The 22291-nt window shown below is 47.4% G+C and overlaps 1 protein-coding gene and 1 long non-coding RNA gene across 3 annotated transcripts; both read right to left on the bottom strand.

Annotated features, from left to right (window-relative positions):
* Positions 1 to 233: 233 nt before the first annotated feature.
* MIF (macrophage migration inhibitory factor) lies at positions 234 to 1102 on the bottom strand. The gene is made up of 3 exons (XM_059140175.1): positions 871 to 1102; positions 528 to 700; positions 234 to 424 (listed from the first exon to the last, which is right to left on the bottom strand). Exons 1-3 carry the CDS (start codon positions 976 to 978, stop codon positions 358 to 360), a joined length of 348 nt encoding a protein of 115 aa, XP_058996158.1. The 5' UTR covers positions 979 to 1102; the 3' UTR covers positions 234 to 357.
* Positions 1103 to 8132: 7030 nt separating this feature from the next.
* On the bottom strand, positions 8133 to 13732 carry LOC131811527 (uncharacterized). 2 transcript variants are annotated; one of them, XR_009345968.1, is made up of 4 exons: positions 13613 to 13732; positions 11862 to 12031; positions 10344 to 10452; positions 8133 to 9899 (listed from the first exon to the last, which is right to left on the bottom strand). It is a non-coding gene; the product is annotated as an uncharacterized LOC131811527 (long non-coding RNA). The 2 variants fall into 2 exon arrangements; XR_009345969.1 differs by lacking the exon at positions 11862 to 12031.
* Between the last annotated feature and the right edge of the window lie 8559 nt (positions 13733 to 22291).

The raw sequence follows: 22291 nt of genomic DNA, 5'->3' as shown, positions 1-22291 counted from the left end.
AAGCTCCGATTTGATTCTGATTCCTGAGTCTGTGGCCCGAGGCAGGATGCCAAAAAGGCTGGAGCCGCTGATGGGGCAAAGGGGGTTGCTGATGGGGCAAAGGGGGTTAGAGCTAGGAGAAAAGACCTTAAGAGTAGATTCCCAGGGGAGCAACCGTCCCAGCCCGTTCCCAGGTCACTGTCCCAGCCCTGCACTCACTTGTCCAAAAACCAAGGAAGCCCGAGAGGCAGATGCAGCCTCCAAACCATTTATTTGTCCGGACTTGGAAGTGGGGGTCGCTGTGGGGGTGGGGGACGAAGTGGACACAACATTGCGGGTGGCAGGGCCTGGTGCGGGGGGGTTGGGCAGGCGTGGCGCTCAGGCGAAGGTGGAGCCGTTCCAGCCCACGTTGGCCGCGTTCATGTCGTAGTAGTTGATGTAGATCCTGCGGGGCGTGGAGGCCAGGCTCAACGGGCTGCGCCCCCACCCCGCACCAAGCGCGCGCCTCCCCCTCCCCCCACCGTCGTGCCCCCAGCCGCCCCACGCACCTATCCGGGCTGACTCGCAGGCGGTCGGCCAGCAGGCCGCACAGCAGCTTGCTGTAGGAGCGGTTCTGCGGGCCTCCGATCTTGCCGATGCTGTGCAAACTGCAGAGAGCGCACGGCTCACTGGAGCCGCCGAAGGCCATGAGCTGGTCTGGGACCACGTGCACCGCGATGTACTGTGGGGAGACAGGGAGCGATCAGGCGGCAACCCTACTCCCCCACCCCATCCGCGTCCAGAGCCTCGCCTCAACCCGGAATCGCTTCCCCCGCCCCCACCTCCCCATCCCCAGGCCAGGGACCACCTCGTCCAGCGAGCACCCCCTGTCCCTGTTCCCTCCCGGCAAACCTGGGCCGGCTTGCCGGTTGCCTGCGCCAGCTGCTGAGTGAGCTCGGAAAGGAGTCCGTCCGGCACGGAGGCGCGGGGGACGTTGGTGTTTACTACGAACATCGGCATGCTGGCGGAAAAACGGCGGGGACCGGTGCACGGGAACTAACCGACGCGCCTCCCGCTGCAGCCCGGGAACCTGAGCTACGTGACCGCCGCACGATGCCCCCCCCACCCCGCGCCCTTAGGGCGGTCGCGGCCCCGCCTCCTGTGACGCTAGCGCCGGCGGAAGCCCCGCCTCCGTGCTGCCGCGCTGCTCTCCCGACTGGTGACATCACCGCAGGCCTGCGCCGCCGCAGCCCTCTTCGACTGGTGACGTCATCACGGGCGGACTTTGGCGCGACTTCGGGCTCTGGCGTCCCGGGCCCACGCACCTTGTGGAAGCCGTTCTCCCCGTGGTGGCCAGAAGTCTGCCTTTCGTTTCTTTGTTAGTCCTTTAATTTAGTCACGGATGTGTGTGCCAGGAGTTGGGGCTACGGTGGTTTACAGAGCACATGGCCCCGCCCCCCCCCAGGAGTTCACAGCTGGTGACATAGATGAAGCCCCAGCCCATTCCACCACAAGCACGGGAGCTTTGTGCGCCCCGAGTCTCCAGGGCCACATGTCCGCCATGGCTATGGGCCTGGGTTGCGGGGTGGGGTGGGGTGGGCGTGTGTGTCCGGGAGAGGTAGTCCTTGCTGCAGGCGGAAGTGGGGCAGGGCAGCCATAGTAGAACCAGAGTCAGAGTCACCATCCAGGTGCCTTCCCTGCACGCTTGTTCTTTAAGGTGAGTGAGGCTGTCGGGAGACCCCAAGAGCAGGGTGGGGGATAAGAGGGGAGGCTCAGGTGGTCAGCAGCGCTGTCTCAGAGCCCACCCCAAGTCTCTGCTCCCCTGAGCAACTTCTCCACTTCTGCCAACCTAAGCTCCTCAGGGAAGCCCCACCCTAGTTAGGTCCTGTGGGGATGCCCTTGCTAGGAGTCATAAGAGATTTCTTTCTGTCTCTTCCACTAATGGTAAGCTCAGGGCGCATCTAGTGGGTGCCAAGCATACAAAATACTGGCTGAATGTACCAATGGGTGAGTGAAGATAGCCATGACCTGGCAGGAAGAGGACAGAGCAGTGGCTGGATTGAGGCCCTGGCCATGCCTGCAGGTCTTGCCATCACTGGGTGGAAGGGCTTGTGGCTAAGTGGCCACTCACTCCCCCCTCCAGGGAGCCCTGCAGATAAGGGTGCTATGCTGGGGAGCAGACCTCTCACAGGTGCTGGAAGGGGCATGTTGCATTTGGCCAAGTCCTCAGAGCTCTCCTTGGCATCAGGCAGGCTAAGGTGGCAGAGCACACACTGGCCTTGACAATAGCCATGTGATACAGCAAGGACACTCGTGCCTTTGGGACCAGCCAGCATCCAATCAAGTAGGTCCCATGGCCTGGTTGTGCAATAGCCTGCAAGAGTTTGCTCCTCCCACTGGGCCCCAGGCTACTTACCTCCTCCTGCATCTTGCACCCCAGGCTCCCTTAACTGCTGATGGACTGATGCATTCCATGCCATGTCTCCAGCTGGGCGCCCCTCAGTTCAGTAGCAAGTTGGGCACTTCCTGTTCCCTGTGTCCAAATCCAAGTGCATCACTTTTCCTCCCTCACCTGTTGGCCTGCCAGTGAAGCATGCTTCCCTCCACTGTCACCCTTATCCTCCCTTCTCTGCCCCCCCCCACCTCCCCACCCTCACCTTAGTTTAAGTTAGCTGGCTTCACCTTTATCCTAGCGTAGACTGTGGTAAAACCAGGGGCCACTGCTCTTCTCGGGGAGGAGCCTATCTCTCTGCCCCGGCGTCAAATCTGGCCATATGACTTGTCTGGCCCAGTGAGAGGTGAACAGAAGTGACATGAGTGACTCCAGGCAGAAGACTCAAGAGCCAGCACCAGGTTCTCTGAGATGGTCGCAGTGTGCTGAGAGGGATCTGCACCCGCAAACACGGGTGATGCCCCTGTAGGTGAGCCACTGCAATTTTCAGGATGTTTCTGTAGCTGAGGGCTGTCTTCCATGATCAGGACAGCCTCTGAGCTCTTACCATTTACTCTGACCCTTCCCAGGAGCAGTCAGTCCCATCTTTCTAGAAGGGCATCTGGGGAGGTGATCTCATTCCCTATCCCATCCCTTACTAGCTTGGACACTTAGCACTAACCTGTCTGAAACTCAGTTTCCCTACCTGTAATTTGAGGATGATAGTAGTGCGCACCTTCCAGAAGAAGGTTGTGAGGACTGAGTGGCCTAAATACTGGTGAGGGTCCCCACCGATACTAGAGGTAGTCTTGTCATGATGCCCTGGGGAAGCGGCTCCCCCTGCCCCCCACAACTAGCAGCATCCTTCCTTGTTCCCTGAGTCTGTGCGCTGCCCTTCAGTACCATGTTCCTGGCTCTTGGCTCTCACATGTGTCGTGAAATGCAATTTGCATTTACTTTCCCTCATCTACCTAAGTCCCTTGGGAAACCCCCAGAGCTTCACGCTGTAACGTGGTCCTATAACGTGCCCAGCACCTCTCCCATCCTTTGAGGCCATCACCACATTTCTATTTATGAGGCCATGTTTCCTTGCTAGATGGTAAGCTCCACGAGAGAGGGGATGGTCTCTTTTTGGCTGTTGCTGTATGCCCGCCTCTGGAAACATTACCTCAGTGGTAGGCAGAGGGCCTCCAGAGATGTCCACGCTCTCACCCCCTGGAATCTGTGAATATGTTATGTTACGTGGCAAAAGGCACTGCACAGATGTAATTAGAGTTATAGACCTTAAGACAGAGGATGATCATGGATTATCTGGGTGGGCCCAATGTAATCACATGAGCCTTTAAAGCAGAGAATTTTCTCCAGGTAGACTCGGTGAGATGCGACAGAAGGGTAAGTCTGACTCAAAGCAAGAGAAGGACTCAATGTACCTTTACTGGCTCTGAAGATAAGGGCGCCGGGAGCCTCAGTCATACAACCACAAGGAACTGAACTCTGCTAACAACCTGAATGAACTTGGAAGTGGTCTCTTTGCTAGTTGACTTCAGCCATACAAGACTGTAAGCAGAAGACCCATTCTACTGGACTTCTGACTCAAACTGTGAGATAGTAAATCTCTGTTGTTTAAGCTGCTAACATTGTGGTCATTTGTTCTGGGGCTTGATAATGGTGTGCTGAACAGCAGGACGCATGCTCTGGGAGGTGTTAGCAGGCACGACTGCTGACCTGCTTGGGATCCTCTCCATATTCATCCTCACTGATGGACTCCCAGTTGTGTCTGGTAAGAACATTCGCTGCCCCTGGAACAAAATATAGCCACGCAAAGCTCATGCAATATATGGGGTTTATGGGGAAGCAGCTGCTTTGCTGACAGAAGCATAGCCCTGCCTCCTTCCTCCTGCCTCCACCCTGGAACTTGGACATGACCCCTAGAGGTGCAGTCCATGTCAGGCGACCCTAAGCTGGAAAAACCCCAGGCATAGAAGCAAGGAGTGGGAGCCCAGTGAGGCCCTGACAGCTCTCTGCCTAGGCCTTTCGGCTGCCTTTCAATTACAATAGAAATAGAAGCCCCTCTCTGCTCAAAGTCCTGCTTATTGGGTTCATGTCATTCACAGCCCCACTGCAGATCCTGCCTGCTGCTGCCAAGGACGACCTGAGTGGCCATGTCCAGTGGCACAGCAGGCATTCTCAGTGCAAGACTCCTCCTTGGTGCAAGCACTTTCGTGGCAAACGTTTTTACCACCGAACTGACTGGCCATAAGGCAGTTTTGCCATAAAAGATAAAAATCAAGAAAAATACAAGAAGGGCACCTGGTGGTTCAGTCGTTAAGCCTCTGCCTTCAGCTCAGGTCATGATCCCAGGGTCCTGGGTTCAAGCCCAGCATCCAGCTCCCTGTTCAGTGGGAAGCCTGTTTCTCCCTCTCCCACTTCCCCTGCCTGTGTTCCCTCTCTCACTGTGTCTCTCTCTGTTAAATAAAATCTTTTTTTTAAAAGATTTTATTTATTTATTTGATAGAGATCACAAGTAGGCAGAGAGGCATGCAGAGAGAGGAGGAAGCAGGCTCCCCGCTGAGCAGAGAGCCTGATGACGGGGCTCGATCCAAGGACACCAGGATCATGACTTGAGCCGAAGGCAGAGGCTTTAACCCACTGAGCCACCCAGGCGCCCCGTTAAATAAAAATCTTTTAAAAAAAGAAAAGAAAGAAAAGAGGGGCATTCAGTAAAAAGGACCTAATGAAACTGGAAAAGAAAATTACTGAGACTTTGCTGAGAAAAACAAAATATTTGAGAACATTTAAAACAGGTGGAGATTCTGTGCAAATAACTGATTTTGTTTTGTAGATTGTACCCATGCATTTGTTTGCAAAATAGTATTACGCGTTTTGGGGGTCTTTTTTTCATCTTGTATCACTTTTATTTTATTATTATTATTATTTTGCTCAGTTTTCTTCATTAAGAGAGATATCTGTTTCCAAACACTAGGATGCATTTTTTTTTTTTCAGATTTATTTATTTGAGAGAGGGAGACAGAAGAGAGAGACAGTGGGTCAGGAGGTTAGACAAGAGGGAGAAAGAGAGAATCTCAAGCAGACTCTGCACTGGGCATGGAGCTCAAGGCAGGGCTCGATCTCACTACCTGAGATCACAACCTGAGCCAAAACCAAGAGTCAGACACTCAACTAACCCTGGCACCCTTAGGATACATGATTGTAACTGAGCATTGAATTACATTGTGAAAGCTTCTTTCTAAATTTTCATTTTCATTTTAATTCCAGTGTAGTTAACATAAAGTGTTTATTAGCTTCAGGTATATGATAGAGGGATTCAGCCACTTCCTTATAACACCCAATGCTCATCACAAGTGTGCTCCTTAATCCCCACCACCTGGTGAACCCATCCCCCCACCCACCTCCCCTTCCGGTTACCAGGAGTTTGCTCTCTATAGTTAGCAGTCTGTCTCTTGGTTTCTCTCTCTCTCTTTTTTCCGCATTTATTCATTTGTTTTGTTTCTTAAATTCCACATATGAGTCAAATCATATGGTATTTGTCTGACTGACTTATTTCTCTCTGGAAATACCCTCTGGTTCCAGCTACCTCCTTGCAAATGGCAAGATTTCATTATCTTTCTTTTTTTTTTTTAAAGATTTCATTCTTTTTCATGGCCAAGTAACATTCCATCACACACACACATACCACATCATCTTTATCCATTTGTTGGTCATTGGACACTTGGGCTGCTTCCACAGTTTGGCTATTGTAGGTAATGCTGCTATAAACATAGGGGTGCATGCATCCCTCTGAATTAGTATATTTGTATTTTTTGGGTAAAAACCCAGTAGTTTGGTCACTGGATCATAGGGTGGTTCTATTTTTATTTTATTTTACTGTTATTATTTGAAAAGATTTTATTTATTTATTTGACAGACACAGAGAGAGCACTAGTAGGCAGAGCAGCAGGCAGCAGCTGAGGGAGAGGGAGAAGCAGGCTCTCTGCTGAGCAGGGAGCCCAATATGTAGCTCAATCCCAGAACCCTGGATCATGACCTGAGCCGAAGGCAGCTGCTTAACCAACTGAACCACCCAGGCACCCCTATTTTAGTTTATTTTTTTAAATCTTACTTTAGTTTGAGTCAGTTTTGTTTTACATTGTGAAAGCTTCTACACTGTTATTTGGTTTTGGCATATTGTCACATGTCCATTGATAGCCATTCCATAGTTCTTTAGCAAATGTTGGTTCAATACTCCATTGCACTGTGTAGACCATTATGAGGCTAAGATTTATGTAATATACAAATGAGAACATTGTGTCAATGGAGAATTGGAATCAAACTGTCCACCAGTTGATGAAACCAAAGAATCATGTTATTGAGACCAGTTACTCTTCTTTTAATCTTTTATGGCAAAACTGTCTCATAGCCAATTAGTTATGAGGCAAAATGCTTGCAGCGAAGAAGCTTACAAGAAAACTACCTAGAGGGGCACCTAGGTGACTCAGAAGCTTGAGATCTGCCTTAGGCTCAAGTCATGATCTCCGGGTCCTGGAATCAAGCCCCGTATTGGGCTTCCAGCTCGGTGGGGAGTCTGCTTCTCCTTTCCCTCTGCCTCTCCCCCTGCCTGTGCTCTGTCTATCTCTCTCTCTCTCTCTCTGTGTGTCTCAAATGAATAAATAAAAATCTTTTTTTTTTAAAGATTTTATTTATTTGACAGTGAGAGCGATCACAAGTAGGCAGAGAGGCAGGCAGAGAGGGGAGGCTCTCCACTGAGTGGAGAGCCTGATGCGGGCTCAATCCCAGGACCATGAGATCAGGACCCAAGCCAAAGGTAGAAGCTTAACCCACTGTGCCATCCAGGCGTCCCAATAAATAAAAAACTTTTAAAAAATTAAATTAAATTTAAAAAAAAAAAGGAAAACTACCTAGAACCATTCAGTAGGTAAGGGCTGCTGGGCACAGAAGTGAGAGGGAAGAAACCTCCCAATGAAGGTGATGTGGGAAACAGAGGCAGAAGAAAAATTATTAAATTTCCTTGCCCACTGACAAGCCCTTCAAAAAGGCAGAGTGACATTCCTCTAGGGACTCAACTGCCTCCACCTTAACACTTTGCTAAGTCAAAGGGCAATCCTAGCCTGAGGACCCCTACCCCTTGTAAGGACCTATTTAGCAAGAGGCTTTCATTAAACTGTCCCTGCTCCCCTTCCCCCAGGGGATTCACTTAAAAACAAGTCCAGCTCCAGGTAACAAAGCCCAGATACAAGGGTGGATCAGGCCGGGTGGAGAACATCTGATCAGTGGGAGGGATGCATACTGTCTCCCTGGTTACTAAGGAGTATGGGCCCCGCCCTTTGGGAGCCTTTTGGGTGCCAATCCCAACCAAGGTGATAGGCTGGGTCAAATGTCTACTAGGGTAAATTGTAACTCAGTTGGTCACCTAGCATCACTGTGGAGTTTCCTGTGTGTGTTACAATCTCATTGGCTACCTGTGCGTGGCCAGGCCCAACCGCATGGCCTTTGCCCTTAAAAGCTAGTCTGTGAAACAGAGAAGGGTCGCCCTCTCTTGCAGGAGGTGTGTACCCAAACGTTGAGTTGATGCTTGGCACGAAATAAAGCTTTGCTTGACCTTCGCTTTATATCAGCCTCGCTCCTTTAATCACAGACCCGTTATTGGGGCAGAACACTCAGGATAAGTAAGGATAAAACATAGAGATTTTTTTTTAAGATTTTATTTATTTATTTGACAGACAGAGGTCACAAGTAGGCAGGCAGGCAGAGAGAGAGGGAGGAAGCAGGCTCCCCGAGGAGGAGAGAGCCCGACGTGGGGCTCTATCCCAGGACTCTGGGATCATGACCTGAGCCAAAGGCAGAGGCTTTAACCCACTGAGCCACCCAAGTGCCCCAAAATGAGGATTTAATATCATTAAAACTAAAAATCAAGTGGCACCTGACTGGTTCAGTGTTAGAGCGTGCAACTCTTAACCTTATATGAATTTAAGCCCCACGTTGGGCTTGGAGCCTACTTAAAAAATAGTAATAATAAAATTATAAAATTGGGGCATACCAATGTCCTCTCCAGGATGGCCTTTCCTCCACTTGGTCCTGGACTTTCCTATCTCCATTCAGCAGCAGCCTTCCCCGGGGATGCCTTCCAGACCCCTCCAGCTGGAAACCCACCCCTCTCTAGGCCTCATCACCCTAGGCCTCAGACACATTTTCATGGTCGGCCTCCAAAGAAAGCTGTGTGGGGTGTGTGTGTGTGTGTCCCTAGAGTTTTGCTCCAATGCCAGAGCCTTGGTTGTGGGACCTGGACTTCCCCTCAGCGACCTTGTCCTTCTTTGGGTGTCTGGTTCTCCCTCATCTTCCATTTCCTGCTGCCTACAGAATGGAGCCACCGAACCGTGGCCTGCGACTGACCTCCTGCAGGCTCTGTGGGGAAGGGCCACACTGTGGGCTCCCTCCCAACCAGCCTCTGGAGATATTTCTAGGGCGCCTGGGCAGTTCAGTGAGTTAAGCATCTGCCTTCAGCTTAGGTCCCAGGGTCCTGGGATAGATCCCCCACATTGGGCTCCCTGCTCAGCGGGGAGTCTGCTTCTCCCTCCCCCTCACTTCTTCCTCATTTCTCCCTCGATGCTCCCTCTCCCTGCTTGTGCTCTCTTTTGCTCTCAAATGCATACATACACAGTCTTTACCAAAAAGGACTTATTTCTTGGGGCCTTTGCTGGGGATAGAGGAGCCAGTTCTTGCGAAGCACTGAGAACAGTCTCAATAGGGCAGAAAAAAAGCCTCCACAGATGTTGGCTCCGGACAGTGCTGTTGATGCTGTGGCTGTGAGACTGACTTTCTCCTCCTCCTCCTCCTCTTCCTTCTTGTTCCCCTTCTTGTTCCCCTTCTTGTTCTTCTTTTAAGATTTTATTTGATAGAGACACAACAAGAGAGAGAACACAAGCAGGGGGAGTGGGAGAGGGAGAAGCAGGCTTCCCACCCAGCAGGGAACCCAATCCGAGGTCCCTGGGATCATGACCTGAGCTGAAAGCAGAACCCACTGAGCCACCCAGGCCCCCTGACAGCTGCAGCCCTTTGGAAGCCATGCCTTCCTGACCCTTACAAGCAGTGCATGAGACTCGGTAGCCAGGTTCTCTGCCCAACCTCTCCCTGGCAAGCTGATGCACAGAATCCAGGTAACTAGCGAGCAAGGAAGGGAAGGGTGTGGGCCAGGAGAGGGAGCCCTCCTGGTACTCTGCAGGAGGGGAGAAGCCACACTGTATCTGGGTTCTGGGCACATGAGTCAGAGCTGTGGGGCCTTTGGCCATGAGGGAGACCATTTCAGGGGGCTGTGGGGACTGACAGACAAGGTTTTGAAGGGGCTGGATGGTGGGATCCTTCCATCAGGAGTGGTCTGGGGGCCCCAGGCAGGGATTCACACACCAGGCAGGCCTCGGTGTCTCTGCAGTCAGGGAGGTGGTAGTGTGGGCTCTCAGGGAGAAAGGCCCAGGCCTGTGGGTCACCTAGGAGATCCCTGGGGACACAGAGGAGATTTCAGGCCAGAGGCATCCTTGCTACAACCCTGCCCAGATTGTTCCTTGTTTCTATGCCAGCAAAGGGCCTGCATTGTCCTATACTTCTTCCTAATCAACTCAAAATCAGGATGTCATTCCAGCAAGGGACCCAAAAGGGAGCCAGTGGGGCAAAGAGTTTCTCCTCTCTCAGTGTCATCCATGTTTCCTCAGGGGCCTAGGCCCAGCCTCTCCCTGACTAGAGGAAACAAGGCTCTGAGATGGGCACCCTCCCACAATTCCTCCATGGTAATCCACCCCCCTCCCATTCTATGCAGCCTTCTCTCTGCTCCCTGCCCGGTGGAGCCTCACCGGGCAATTCATACTTAGATGGGACAGCCTTAACCCAAACCAGGAGATTTCAAGCCACAAGACTTGAAAAGTCATTTGAGAAGAGAAAGACTTACTGGTGTCCCCAAGCCCTCCATGCAGCAGGTGTTGGTCACCCAAATCTGACCTGTCCCTTCAGCATCTCCAGGGCTGGGCAGGTGGCTGAGATCACCATCACAAAATTACCTCAGACCATACACAAAAATCAGCTCAAAATCAATCATCAACATACATGTAAAAGTTAAAATGATCAATTATTTATTTATTTGAAATATTTTTATTTGTTTGTTTATTTGACAGATCACAAGTAGGCAGAGAGGCAGGCAGATAGTGAGAGGAGGAAGCAGGCTCCCTGCTGAAGAGAGAGCCCAATACGGGACTCAATCCCAGGACCCTGAGGCCATGACCTGAGCCAAAGACAAAGGCTTTAACCCACTGAGCCACCAGGAGCCCCAAAATGATCAAATATTTAGAAGAAAATCTTTGCAATGTTGAGAGAGACAGAGATGTCTTAGGACACAAGAAGCATTCATCATACAAGATAAAATTGATAAATTGTGATGAAGTCCCAGAACCTAAGTCAGGTTCGGTGGGGTGAGGTTCGGAGCCGACGACTAAAGAAAGAATTCTTAAGACATCTTTGGTGCAAAATGGTGGTTTATTAAAGCACGGGGACAGGACCCATGGGCAGGAAGAGCTGCTGCCCCGGGCATATGAGGAGTGGCTGGTTATATACACAGGAGTTGGGTAGGTGAGGACAAAGGGGTGTTCAGAAGGGCTATTGGGGCAAAGAATACTATCAGGATATTGAAGGCCTGGTTACTATCAAGCCAAGGCCACTTTCCCTCTAATGAGGCACTAACATAAAGACAATTGGGAGTCTCCTGGTGGAATGTTACATTCCTGCTATCAAACGTCCTTGTTAGTGAGATTTACATCTTAAAAGAAATTTAACTTTATTTACTTTTCCTTCTACCTCCGTCTCCTTCGGTTTTTTTTTATGGAGGGGAGGGTGACGTTAGGGCTTGAGGAACTGAGTTATGTATCTTTGGAAATTGGGCTATTGATAAGGCAACTTCTTTGTTGTAAATCTCAAGGACATTTGTAAACCAAGAGAGACTCCTGCCTTGCAGGACTGTGATCTCTGCAAGATAACCATTTGCTCTTCTTTTAGGGCAGTCAGGGGTGCCTGTGAAATGTCACACATGTTACCAAGGGGAGTGGGTGGAGAGGGGGTGCAAGGTGCCAGCCCCTGCTCTGTTCTCAGCCAGCCTCCTGCTCCCTCATCAAATTGGACTTATCTGCTCTTAAAAAGACATTACTAAGGGTGCCTGGGTCTACAGACATGATCTCAGGGTTCTGGGATGGAGCCCGCATCAGGCTCTCTGCTAAGCAGGGAGCCTGCTTCCCCTCCTCTCTCTCTGCCTACCCCTCTCCCTACCTGTGATCTCTCTCTGTCAAATAAATAAATAAAATCTTTAAAAAAGATACTACTAAGAACATAAAACAGGCATGTTAGAGACTTCAAGAAAATATTGGCATCACAAATATCTGACAAAGTACTGACATCTAAAACGTATGAAGAAAGTCCTCACCTCAAAAATAAGAAGACAACCCAATAGAAAATGGTGAACACTAGGAGAATATCTAGGCAGCAGACCATGGGTTGGGTGATGCCTTTTTAGATAACCACAACAAAGGGGTGATCCACGGAAGAAAGAAGGTGGACGGCCTTAAAACTAAAACTTCTGCTCTGTGAAAGACACTGTCAAAAGAATGAAAATAAAACAAAATGAAAACAAAAACAAAAGAACAATGACAGATTGGGAGAAAATATTTGCAGAAGACTTATTGTAAGGACCTACTTTAGCTAGAGCACTTCCATCCAGGTTAAACAATAACCTTGTTGTTTAACCCTTAAACTGTCCCTGCTCCCCTTACCCCAGGGGACTTAATTAAAAACAAGTCCCAGAAACCAGTCCCAGGTAACAAAGCCCAAATACAAGGGTGGGTCAGGCCAGGTGGAGACATCCGATCTTTGGGGGGTTGCATGCTGTCTCCCTAGTTACCAAGAGTTTGGGCCCCACCCTCTGGGAGCCTTTTGGGCACCAATTCTAACCAAGGTGATAGGCTAATTCAAATATCTACTACGGTAAATTGTAGTTCAATTGGTCACTTATGTATGACCTAACATGAATGTGTAGCTTTCTCTGTGTGTTACAATTTCATTGGCCACCTGTGCATGGCCAGGCCCAACTGCACAGCCTTTGCCCTTAAAAGCTAGTCTGTGAAGCAGAGCGAAGTCACCCTCCCTACAGTAAGAGGAGCGGCTCTGGGGGCGCCTGGGTGGCTCAGTGGGTTAAGGCCTCTGCCTTCGGCTCAGGTCATGATCCCGGTGTCCTGGGATTGAGCCCCACATCAGGCTGTCTGCTCCGTGGACAGCCTGCTTCCTCTTCTCTCTCTCTCTGCCTGCCTCTCTGCCTGCTTGTGATCTCTGTCTGTCAAATAAATAAATAAAATCTTAAAAAAAAAAAAAAAAAGAAAAAAAAAAAAGAGGAGCGGCTCTGGCTGGTCAGTTTGATTCTTGATGCTTGGCGTGAAATAAAGCTTTGTTTGACCTTTGCTTTGTATCAGTCTCACTCCTTTAATCGCAGACCCATTATTGGGGGACCTAACAATATCTGTGTAATTGTCCCTCAGAATAATACATTGCTCGAAATACAACTTGAACTAATGAGGAGTTGTACTGGTCACGCAGGCACTCTTCAAGATGACCTTGAGAAAATCCTACTAGCAACTGGCCTCGGGTGGAGGGGATGATACATGTCCTTGAAGCCGAGCAGCTGGGGACACCCGGGCCGCTCGGCTCACTCGAGAGCTTCCCTTTTTCGCTGTTCCCCCCCTGCCTCGGAGAAAGCCTCCCGTTAAGGTACTCCCTTTAAGCGTGCTGCCTCAACTGCAAACTCCCGCTGCTGGACCCCACACACCTTACTCTCCTTGTTTTCCTTGTTTACCTCTAAGTCCTGTGACCAATGTAGGACTCACATTCCTCCTCGTTTACCTACTAGACCTATGGCTGTTGTATAACCTTCTGTTCTCCTTTGTTGCCATCCTGTAGCTGATAATACAGGACTGAGGGGTTGTTTGAGGTGACAGTCCTCCCAGCTGTCGGCCCCTGACCCCTCCCTCTCACAGCTGACTTGTTTGTGCCTCATTCTTCTCCCGTGCACAGATCGGAAAGTGGCACGTGGCGTCCCAATAGGGACAAAAAACAAAACAGAAGAAGCCCCAATGTGACTTCTGCACAGCCGTGCCTTTTCCCCGCTGGTGAGTTGTGGGTACTTACCTCAGGGTGTGGGTAACCTAGAGAGCACAGATCGTCACTCTTGTGTATGTTTGCTGAGAAGGCTCCTAAAGGCAGGAGGAGCAAAAGTCAGCGAGGGTGAACTTCTGGAGCTTTTAAAGGTAATTAAAGAACTTTGCTCCTGGTTCCCTACATTAGGGACTTTAGACCTACCGACATGGTCATGAGTTAAATTTTTGCATGCTAAAGGAAAACCGATTCCAATTACTATATGGTCTACTTGGACCCTTATTCGCTCTGTTCTGGAACCTTTACAAACCCCTGATTCGACGAGCGATAAGGAGTGTTCAGGAGAAAACTAAAAACGAGGAACCTAAACATGCCACCCCAGAGAAAAAACTAAAGTCTCTGTGAAGGAATACGTAAAGGAGGAATTTCCTCTTCCTCCTTCTCCAATAATAGAATAAAAGGAGGGAACAATTGCCATTGTGCCCAGCAAGTGGCACCATCACAATTGGTACTGCAGTCCTATGAGAAAGCACCACTTAATGATAAGAATGAAAAATTCATGTTGTCAGCAATTTATTTTTTTTTTTTTTTTTTTTTAAAGATTTTATTAATTTATTTGACAGAGAGAGATCACAAGTAGATGGAGAGGCAGGCAGAGAGAGAGAGAGAGAGAGAGAGAAGCAGGCTCCCTGCTGAGCAGAGAGCCCGATGTGGGACTCGATCCCAGGACCCTGAGACCATGACCTGAGCCGAAGGCAGCGGCTTTAACCCACAGAGCCACCCAGGTGCCCTGTTGTCAGCAATTTAAAAAGGCCTCATGAAAGCAAAACCAGCAGGAGACCTAGATGCCTTTACACTTTGATGTCCTGGTTCCTGTTAGGGAACATGTCGCTCAAGGGTATCGTCCCAACAACCCTAACAATATCTCTGAGGCCAGGCCTGAGCCATTTCCCTTCAAATTATTGAAGGAATTAAAGCAGGTGGTACAGAACTATGGAGTTAATTCCCCATATACAATGGGGATCATTCAAGGCATCGCAGAAGGCAATCGACTTACTCCAGTTGGTTGGTATTACTAGCAAAAAAAGTCTTATCATCAAGTGAGTTTTTGCAGTTTAAAACATGGTGACGGGGTGCCTGGGTGGCTCAGTGGGTTAAGCTTCTGCCTTTGGCTCAGGTCATGTCCCAGGGTCCTGGGCTCGAGTCCCGCATCGGGCTCTCTGCTCAGCAGGAGCCTGCTTCCCTTCCCCTCTCTCTGCCTGCCTCTCTGCCTACTTGTGATCTCTCTGTCAAATAAATAAATAAAAATCTTTAAAAAAAATAAATAAAAAATAAAACGTGGTGGCAAGATTATGCAGAAACAGCAGCTGCCCACAACACAGCTAATAATGTTCCTATTTCCCTGGAGCAGCTCATGGGCGTTAGGTCATGGGCCCGAGTGCAAGATGAAGTACAAGTGAGTGATGGAGCTATTTGAGCAGCTCCAGCGTTGTTTGAGAGCCTGGGAGAGAATAGCTTTTCTTTTCAGAAGGTGGTACAGGGTCCTGAAGAACCCTATAGTGATTTTATTGTGAGATGACAAGAAGCTATTAAAAGACAGGTAAATAACCTCGAGGCTGCTGATACTGTTCTTCAGCTGTTGGCATATGAAAATGCCAGTGCTGATTGTAAAAAAATTGATAGCACCCTTTAAAGGCAAGGGAACATTAAAGGACTGTATTAAGCTATGCCAAAGAGTGGGGACAGAGACCTATAAAGCCAATTTGCTAGCTCAAGCAATGGCTGCTCTGACCACAGAAAAATTTAAAGGAAAATGTTTCAACTGTGGGCAGACAGGGCATACTAAGGCTCAATGTAGGTGAAAAGGAAAATGCCCTCCACAAAATGCAAGACATAAGCCACCAGGTCTCTGTCCTAAATGTAAACATGGGGCATGTAAAACATGGGGCAAAGCAGTGTCATTCCAAATTCCACAAGGGGGATGGATCCCCCATCAGAGAAACTCCTTTCTCAGCAAGCCCTCAGCCCCGAAAAACAAGGGGGCCAATTCTCCCATAGCACTCAGCTTTCCGACAGATGTACCATTTTAAATTAATTACACGCTATGCCTGGTAGTGTGGGATTATATATCCCTATTCCCAGAGATTGTCTCTCTCTCTCTTTTTTAAAAAAATATTTTATTTACTTATTTGACAGAGAGAGATCACAAGCAGGCAGAGAGGCAGGCAGAGGGAGAGGAGGAAGCAGGCTCCCCGATGAGCAGAGAGCCCGATGCAGGGCTCGATCCCAGGACTCTGAGATCATGACCTGAGGTGAAAGCAGCGGCTTAACCCACTGAGCCACCCAGGCGCCCCTCCAGAGATTGTCTCTTAATGCCTGCTGAGCTTCACACTAAAATTCCCACTAATTTTTTTGGACCTTAACACAAAAACTACTTGCTTTACAAGTCCTAGTTGAGGAGCAGCTAAAAAAAGGACATATCAGAAGAATCTCACAGACCTTGGAATTTGCCTGTCCTTGTTACTATGAAAAAAATCAGGAAAGTGGAGACTTACAACAGACCTATGTGTGATAAATTCTATTATCCAACCTATGGGGTGTCTGCAACCCAGAATGCCTTCACTTAATTTAGTTCCATGAATGGACAGTAATTATCATAGATTTACGGATTGCTTTTATACTATACCACTTTTTTTTTTTTTTTAAGATTTTACTTATCTGACAAACAGAGATCACAAGTAGGCAGAGAGGCAGGCAGACAGAGAGAGGGAGAAGCAGGCTCCCTGCTGAGCAGAGAGCCCGATGTGGGGCTCGATCCCAACACCCTGGGATCATGACCCGAGCAGAAGGCAGAGGCTTTAACCCACTGAGCCACCCAGGCGCCCCATATACTATACCACTTGTTAAGGGATTGTCCCCATTTTGCTTTCACTATTTCCAGTGTAAATTTAAAAGAACCAGCCAAACGATATCAATGGAAAGTTTTACCACAAGGAATGTTAAATAGCACTACTATCTGTCAAGAACATGTGGCAAAAGTTATCCAGCCAGTTAGAGATCAATTTCCACAAATTTATCTTACCCATTATATGGATGATATATTATGTGCAGCCTCAGATAATATACAATTACAGGATGGATTTAATATGCTTCTGTTGCAATTTGAAAAGTACAAACTAATTATAGCTCCAGAAAAAATACTAACTACCACACCTTTCTCATATTTGGGGTTCATTATGGACAGGACCTCTATTAAACCACAAAAAGTTCAGATTCATAGAGGTAAGATTATGATATCAAATAATTAAGACCTAAAATTGGAATTCCCACTTATGCTTTACAGCACGTATTTATTTGCCTCTTCGAAGGAAGATCCTAATTTAAACAGCCCTAGAACCCTTTCAAGAGAGGCCTTAAAGGAATTACGATTTGTTGAAAATGAGATTCAGTTAATGCAGATGGATAGAGTTCAACCTAAAATACCCTTAGGTGATCTTTTTTTTTTTTTCCAAATATTTTATTTATTTGACAGACAGAGATCACAAGTAGACAGAGAGGCAGGCAGAGAGAGAGAGAGGGAAGCAGGCTCCCTGCTGAGCAGAGAGCCAGATATGGGACCCGATCCCAGGACCCTGGGACTATGACCTGAGCTGAAGGCAGCGGCTTAACCCACTGAGCCACCCAGGCGCCCACCCTTAGGTGATCTTATTCTTCATACCCCGCTTACACCCACTGGACCTAATTGTGCAGGGAGAATTAATCATAGAATGGATTTTTCTTCCAAATAATATGGTTAAAAGACTCACTACATACATAGACCATATTGGTAGCATTATTCAATTGGGAAGAAAAAGAACTTGTCAAATACAGGGATATGATCCAAAAGTAACTGTTATGCCTTTAAATAAAATACAAATTGAAACAGCATTCCAGAATAATTTACATTGGCAAATTGCCCTTAGTGGCTTTACTGGAAACACATGTCATTACCTATCTTTACTTATTATTTCCTTTCTAAAGTGCACTGCTTTCATGCTTCCTAAAATTACCTCTAAAAATCCAATCACAGACACCCCTACCTACTTTTCTGATGGCTCTGTAAAAGGCAGAGCTTGTTTTTATGGTCCTACCTCAAAAGTCATACCTACTACTGGTGTCTCAGCACAGAAATCAGAATTAGTGGTGGTTTTTATTACATTGTTTCAAGATGTTTCTTCTGCATTTAACTTGTTATCTGATTCTTTATATACAGTGTACGTTTTACAATGTATTGAAACTACTATTTTACATCAAATGTCTCCCTCCACTCATTATTTCATCATTAACAGTCTTTCATTCATCAGCGTTCTTCCCCTTTCTATGCTACGCACAGCTGAAGTCACACTGGCCATCCTGGGCCCTTGACTAAAGGTAATGAAATACCTGATTCTCTCGTTTTCTCAGCTTTTCAGGAAGCATCCGATTTTCACTCTCATGCATAGAAACCAAAAAGGACTTGGACACAAATTCCCTATCACTAAGGAACAAACAAATTCTGTTGTCCATTCCTGCCCTTTTTGTGCTACCATCAGTCTGCCTGCACAGCCAGCGGGCCTCAACCCACGAGGCATAACTGCGAATGAGATGCGGCAGATGGATATCACTCACATCCTTCATTTGGGAAACAATCTTTCATTCATGTCACTGTAGATACACATTCTTGCTTTATATGGACTACAGTCCAAACAGGAGGAACTGCTGCGCATGTTACTAGGCATCTCCATTCCACCTTCACGGTCTTGGGAATTCCCAAAGCTATAAAAATGATAATGCACCTGCTTATATTTCAAGTAAGCTACAGTCCTTTAATTTATGGAATATTAAACATTCCACCGGCATCCCATATAATCCTCAAGGACAAGGAATTGTAGAGTGGGCTAACCAAATCTTTTTTTTTTTTTTTTAAGATTTTATTTATCTATTTGATGGAGAGAGATCACAAGTAGGCAGAGAGAGGAGGAAGCAGGCTCCCTGCTGAGCAGAGAGCCCAGTGCGGGACTCGATCCCAGGACCCTGAGATCATGACCTGAGCTGAAGGCAGTGGCTCAACCCACTGAGCCACCCAGGTGCCCAGGGCTAACCAAATCTTAAAATGACAGCTCTACTGAAAGGGTCCATAGAGAAAAGGACGAGACCGATACAAAGCAAAAGTTAAGCAGGGCTTTATTTTGCATCGAGAATCAAACTGACCGGCCAGGGCTGTCTCTTGCAAAGAGGCGACCCCTCCCAGTCTCAGAGACTAACTTTTATAGAGCAAAGGCTATGTGATTTAGCCTGGCCACACACAGGTGGCCAATTGAATTACAATTTACCCCATGATAGTCATTTAATTCAGCCTATGACCTTGGCTGGAATTGGCGCCTTTGTCTGGCACCTGATAGGCGGGGCTCACACTCCTTGATGGGTAATACCTGCGTTTTCCCTTGATTCGACATTTCCACCTGGCCTGGCTCATCCTTGGCGGGTAGGGAGGTAAAACGTGCGCTTTCACTGATTGGACATTTCCACCTGGCCGGACACGTCCTTGTATGTGGGCTCCGTTATCAGGGGCTGGTCAGTCATATTTCACCAGTTCTGTTTCTAAGCGCTTTTCTCTTGGGGGGAAGGGGCAGGTTCAATCTAAGTTTACTGCATAAACAACAAAATGGCTCGCTCTGGCTAGGTAGGCCCTTACACTACAAACAAAAGGGCATACAAGGTCCCTCTCAAATACTAGCCAACTTTTATTTACTCTTAAATTTTTTGAATTGTGGTGATAAAAACACTGCAGCAGTAGAAAGACATTTTGGTAAACAAAAACAAGACAATGTATATCCCCTGGTCTGGTGGGAAAATGTTACTTCTGATCAATGGTTCCCAGGTAATTTACCTGGGGTTAAGGATACATATATGTATTACCCAAAGAAGCCATCGAACCTGTATGGGTGCCCTCTCATTCCATAAAGGTTCGTCATAAGCAAGAAGAGGAAAAAATTAAAGATAAAAACCAGTCCCACTGATCATCTTGAAGAGAGACTCACATTACAGAGCAGTCAAATCAATACTTGGGATGGGGGCGCCTGGGGGTCTCAGTGGGTTAAGCTGCTGCCTTCGGCTCAGGTCATGATCTCAGGGTCCTGGGATCGAGTCCCACATCGGGCTCTCTGCTCAGCAGGGAGCCTGCTTCCCTTCCTCTCTCTCTGTCTGCCTCTCTGCCTACTTGTGATCTCTCTCTCTCTCTCTCTGTCAAATAAATAAATAAATAAATCTTTAAAAAAAAAAATACTTGGGATGGACCGAGTAAGGATTCCAACATGGGGTCAGATAAAGAAACTGACCAAGAAAGCAGAAGTAGTTCTGGAAAATGAACAGCATCCATTCACCCCTAACAGCATGACCATAACTATGATGACACTCATCACAGTAACTGTAAGTTTTCCTGGATATAATATGCTCAAATAGATAACTTTACTTATTGGGCATGTATACCTAATCCTCCCCTTCTCTGCCCAGTAGAGTGGGGAGAAGATATAATACCAATTTATTTGAATGCATCAATATGGGTACCAGGAATATTGGATCCTAGATTGCCATTTTTGCCCCAAGAGGAGGGCACAAACATTAATCTTACCTTAGTATATCAAAATAGACCAATTGTATTGGTAGTCATTCCAGTTGTGTTATCCCTGATGATCAGAGATGGTTGGTTGCCTCTCCTATTAATAATAGTCTAATTAGGGGCGCCTGGGTGGCTCAGTAGGTTAAGGCCTCTGCCTCCAGCTCAGGTCGTGATCTCGGGGTCCTGGGATCAAGCCCCACATCAGGCTTTCTGCTCAGCAGGGAGCCTGCTCCCCCCCAACCCCGACTCTCTCTCTCTACCTGCCTCTCTGCCTACCTGTGATCTCTCTCTCTGTCAAATAAATAAATAAATAAAATCTTTTAAAAAAATAGTCTAATTAAAAGTTCAGTTACATTTATTTTCTACTAAAGGATTCCACGCCAATGAATATCCACGCCAATGAATATCGGCAAATGCAAATTGACACAAATATGGTCCGATAAGGGAATTCGTCCCTAATGGGAGGATTGTTGAGCTTCTCACCGCAGTGTCCTCATTAATGATTCTACGGAGTTGTATGGGACTGGTCCCCTAAAGGCATGGCAGTCAACAACTGCACTGGGAGACCTTGCTCCTCTCATCGGAACTTAAAATGGCAAGTTTCTGATCACCATGCCTTGCCACGAACCTCTACTTGGGGAAGTGCACCTCTGATTTGGCATGGGCTAGGACTTTCTGCACCATCTCCTTTTGCTGATTATCATAAAAGACAAAAGAATTTATGGAAAGTCACCACTGCTTTAAATCACCTAAGAGTCTGGAACAGCTCTTAACATTTATCAGTCCAGTCATTTTGCATTCACCTTTTCCCTGATGAGGGAAGAATGGGTAAGAATATATTAGACCATTTTGTTACCGGAAAAATGACTATTGATCATAACAAAAGAGAAATACACTGTCACAAATGTAAAATTTTCACCTGCGTGGATGAGAACATTTATACAGACAATTCTGTCTTTCTCAAAGCTAGAAGAAGAATAGGCATTTGGTTACCAGTAAAACAACCACAGTGTTTGGGAAAGCTCTCCAGATATGCCTGTACTTTTAACAGTTCTGAAGGACTGGGTCCATAGGACAAAAGGCTTCTTGGACTGCTTGTAGCAGCTATTTTAGGAATTACAGTCATTACTGTTACAGCTACAACTGCAGGAATGGCCTTGCATCAAGCTGTACAAATCACGCAATTTGTACAAAAGTGGCCCGAGAATGCTAGCAAAGTCTGGAATCAACAATCATAGAGCAGAGATTAAATGAAAGAATTGCTGATTTAGAATCAGCCGTGACATATATAGAAGACCTTCAAAACATAAAACTATGCTCCACCTTTTATGTGATTGGAATGTCTCTTCCTTCTGTATTACTCCCTGTGCCTACAACGAATCAAAAATATCGTGGAGCAAGATTCGCCATCGTGAGCAGTACAACTCCTCATTAGTTAAAATAGTATTTTGAGCAATATATTTTTCTGAGGGACAGAAAAATATACTACCTACTAGACCTATGACTACTGTATAACCTTTTCTTCCTCTTTGTTGCCATCCTGTATCTAATATGTATCTAATAAATACGGGACTGAGGAGTTGTTGGGATGATAGTCCTTCCAGCAGTGCTCCTGCTCCCTCCCTCTCACGGCTGACTTGTTTGTGCCTCATTCTTCTCCCGTGCACCCATAGAAAAGTGGCATATCTGATAGGGGCACCTGGGTGGCTTAGTCAGTGGAACGATGGACTCTGGATTTCGGCTCAGGTCTTGAGCTCAGTGGTGTGGAATCGAGCCCCACGTTGGGCTCCCTGCTCAACATGAAGTCTGCTTGAGGATTTCTCTCCCTCTGCCCCTCCTCCTGCCTGTGCTCTCTAAATAAATAAATAAAAACCTAAAAAAAAAATCTGATAAAGGGCTGTTATCCTAGACATGCACAGAACTCTTAAAACTCAATAAGAAAATGAACAGCTTACTTTCTTTTTCTTTTCTTTTTAAATTTTATTTGACACAGCACAAACAAGAGTGGCAGGCAGAGGGAGAGAGAAGCAGGCTCTCTGCTGAGCAGGGAGCCTGATGCGGGGCTCGACCCCAGG

Source organism: Mustela lutreola, chromosome 11 (genome assembly GCF_030435805.1).
Source record: "Mustela lutreola isolate mMusLut2 chromosome 11, mMusLut2.pri, whole genome shotgun sequence".
In the NCBI taxonomy this organism is placed as follows: Eukaryota; Metazoa; Chordata; class Mammalia; order Carnivora; family Mustelidae; genus Mustela; species Mustela lutreola.
Note: the sequence above shows the minus strand (reverse complement) of the source record. Positions and strands in the feature narration are given on the sequence as shown.